Consider the following 3,103-nt stretch of genomic DNA (forward strand, 5'->3'; position numbering starts at 1 on the left):
TGACAGGTTCACATGATGCGAAGAATGGCTTGGGCCTGGTTGAGATGGTTGTGCGGAAAAGACCGGCCCTGCCGAGGCATGAGGCCGGGGGCGGGGCGCGAAAGTGAGGCACACGCCAGGGCGCGGAGAGAGAGAGAGAGAGAGAGAGAGAGCCAAAGCACAAGGCAGGATGTGAATGGGTGCCGGATGTATTTTTCGACAAGTGGAGGAAACACGCGAAGGAGGGGGGGGCATCAGGCCACCACCCCAAGAAAGCCAGCCTCGCCGGGGATGGAGGCGCCAGGAACAGGGCACCCTGTAGGAGCTCCGGGGATAGGCATCGGAGGGGAGGGGGTGATGCAGGCGGGGGAGGGCAGGAGGGCGGGGGGAAGGGAGGGCAGGATGGCCACTCAGGCCAGAAAAAAAAACGGGTGCAGCCGGCTACATGGGAAGGGGTGGGGGAGGAGGAGGAGGGGGGGGAGGCACCGAGGAGCGAGGGAAGGAAGGATACACATGAGGTGTGCTGGAGCGTGCTGGACAAGTGCCTGCACTCAGATGACGTTTGTGGCAACCGCAGCCGCGTCGATGGAGATGAACCCGAGGCGATCGGCGTAGTGGATGAGCTCGAAAATGACCTCGACAGTAATGAGCCAGATGATGGACCATTCCTGTGTGGAGGAAGGGGGAGGGACACAGCAAAGAGGCGAAAGAGCGGGCGCGAGAGGACCGGCCCGAGGAAAGGGTCGTCAGCGATGAGGGGAGACGGAGAGCGCAAGAGAGGAAGTGCGGAGCGGGGAGGCAGACATATATGCGAATGCACGCACCAAGCGGAAGCTGTGCTGCTCACTGAGGTGATCGCGCAGGACCTCCACCAGTTGGCTGGTGTAGTCGATCTTCTTGTTGAGGATGGCAATGCGGGGGTTGATGTCCAGGGCGCGCGAGGCCGAGACCAGCAGATCCTCGAGCTTCGGCTCGCTCCAATAGTAGTCATGCGTCTCCAGTATCTGCATTTGCGGTGCGAATGGTGTGAGAAATCAAGCGGAACAGACGCGGGCCATATATGGAGGAGACAGCGCCGGAAGAGGGCCACAAAAAGGACCGCGAAGGGGCAAGCGCATGGACGTACCCCGGAGTGGAGGTTCAAGCTGGCACGGAAGCCCAGCAGCTTGCCAGTGTGCTCGAGGATGTCCGACCGGGTGAGTGGAAGCTTCTTGCCGGAGCCCATGATCCTGCATGGCCACCAGCCGCCAGGCGAGGGGGACATTGCGACGAGGCAGATGCCGGGTGGGGAATAAACCAAGCAAGGTCAGCGTGTGGCGAGGGGAGCCTCTTGTCCGATCACGCGGCGGCGGGGAGGAGGAGGAGGAGGAAAACCAAAGGCGAGAACGCACTTGGGCAGGTTGCGGTTCTGCTCGAGATAATCATCGAGCTGCTCCTCCAAGACGGCCAGCTTGGCCGATCGGGCCAGGGCGTTGGAGAAGGCCAGACGATCGCGAATCAGCTGGTTGGAGGACGCATGCGAGCTGATGATGAAGGTTTCGCCACAGATGGACGAGGGGCTGGGCGTGCGAGCGGAAGGAGGCCGGGAAGGTGGATGAGTCAAGCTGCCAGCTGAGCTCGCCAAGGCAAGACAAGAGAAGAGGCGGGAAATCCCCCCCCCCCCCCCCCCCCCGCCCCATGGGCGGAGGAGCAGGAAGGGGGAGGAAACGGGAGACGCACCACGAGGACTCCGACAGGACATAGAACATCTCCTCGGTTTCGGCCTCACTGACGACGTAGGGCTCAATTTGGGCGATGCGCGCGGCGCTCAGGCACCGGGCTCGCTGCTCCGGGGTGGCATTCCACAGGACAATGGTGCCGTCGGCAAAGAAGTAGGCCCCGGCATCGAGATGGTGGCTGAAGTCCGGGTCGGAGAAGTCAATCCGGTTGGAGTGCATGCGTAGAGGCGAGTACGGCAGCGAGGAGGTCGAGTAATCGAAGGTGCCCTCCGAAGTCCCGGCGCCATTCATCAGGGCCGAGGGGATGTGCGAGTCCGAGGACAGGCTGCAATAGAGGGCCATGTCCTCGAAGAGGCGCTTTTCCACGAAGAAGGTCGGGTCCAGCTCGACCAGCAGCTTGTTCAAGTCGTAGCGCTCGGCCGTGCAGAAGGCCAGACAGTGGCCGGACTAGCGAAAGGAACGGGCAGGTGAGTGACGATTCGACGGGAGCGGCGCCAAAGACGGGGGGGGGGAGGGGGGGAGCGAGCAACAGAGACCAGACATCCAGAAGGGGCGGGACAGGTGGGGGGGGGGGGGGGGCGGGCGGGCGGGCGGATCGACAAATACACATGTATCAGGCATGACGACGCACGGCGATCGCATTGCTGTGTGCCTCGGCCTCGGCCGCCGAGGAGAAGGAGCCATGCGACAGACTCTGGAAGCGGGTAATGTGCTGCGGGTAATTCCCCTCCCGGCCGGAAGACGGGTGAGAGGCGGCATTGTCGGGCCGAGCGGCGGCGGCAGCGGCAACCGCTGCCTCGGCAGCCAGGCGCCGGGGCTTTGACAGGCGCGACGGCTTGCGCGTCGGTCCAGTTGGGAAGCTGGTCGATTGCGAATGGTTGAGAGCCTGGTTCGGCCGGCTCGAGGTGGTCGGGGGATTGGTGAGCGCCGGCCGGGCGGCCAGCCCGGCGGCGACAGACTCCGGCGCATTGCCGCCGGCCGTCGGGCCGGGCGACGCAGGCTCCGGGGTACGCTGGGGCTGCGACACGGCCGAGACGGCCGAGGTGCTCACCAGCCGATGGCCGAGGGCCGTGGTCGCAGGGGCTCCCAGGCGGGGGGCAATCGGCGTGGCCGGCGCCGAGGCGCGCAGGAGGACCGCGCCGGATTGGCGGGCAACATGGCTCAGGCCTCGGAACATGGCGACCGGGGGAGGGAAGGAGGGGGTAGTAGGGAGGGGGGAGGCGCAACACAAATGCGAGGCAGGGGAAAGGGGAGAGAGAGAGAGAGGAGGGGGCGGGGCTGGGCCTCTCTGGCGGGGATTGAGTGGGGCATCCTCCAGGCGGGAGAGGGAGGGCACAGGTGAGCCTAAAAAAGGGCGCCGATCTTCAGTCCCCCTGCCTGGTTGGAACCATCCAGCCCGTCATCCG

At 65.0% G+C, this 3,103-nt stretch overlaps 1 protein-coding gene across 1 annotated transcript; it reads right to left on the bottom strand.

Moving 5' to 3' along the window:
* Positions 1–437: 437 nt before the first annotated feature.
* Positions 438–3,014, bottom strand: H696_00738 (hypothetical protein). Its single transcript, XM_009494621.1, has 6 exons — positions 2,329–3,014; positions 1,699–2,144; positions 1,371–1,538; positions 1,106–1,208; positions 804–983; positions 438–647 (listed from the first exon to the last, which is right to left on the bottom strand). Exons 1-6 carry the CDS (start codon positions 2,872–2,874, stop codon positions 531–533), a joined length of 1,560 nt encoding a protein of 519 aa, XP_009492896.1. The 5' UTR covers positions 2,875–3,014; the 3' UTR covers positions 438–530.
* Positions 3,015–3,103: the final 89 nt, after the last annotated feature.

This window comes from Fonticula alba (assembly GCF_000388065.1).
Source record: "Fonticula alba strain ATCC 38817 unplaced genomic scaffold supercont2.1, whole genome shotgun sequence".
NCBI classification, from domain to species: Eukaryota; order Rotosphaerida; family Fonticulaceae; genus Fonticula; species Fonticula alba.

What these genes read in the sequence shown, in the direction of transcription:
- H696_00738 (XM_009494621.1), bottom strand. Translation starts at nt 2,874, where the DNA reads ATGTTCCGAGGCCTGAGCCATGTTGCCCGCCAATCCGGCGCGGTCCTC. An exon ending in CACACAGCAATGCGATCGCC is followed by an intron (nt 2,145 to 2,328) that starts GTGCGTCGTCAT and finishes TCCTTTCGCTAG; the next exon opens with TCCGGCCACTGTCTGGCCTT. An exon ending in GCTTGAACCTCCACTCCGGG is followed by an intron (nt 984 to 1,105) that starts GTACGTCCATGC and finishes CCGCAAATGCAG; the next exon opens with ATACTGGAGACGCATGACTA.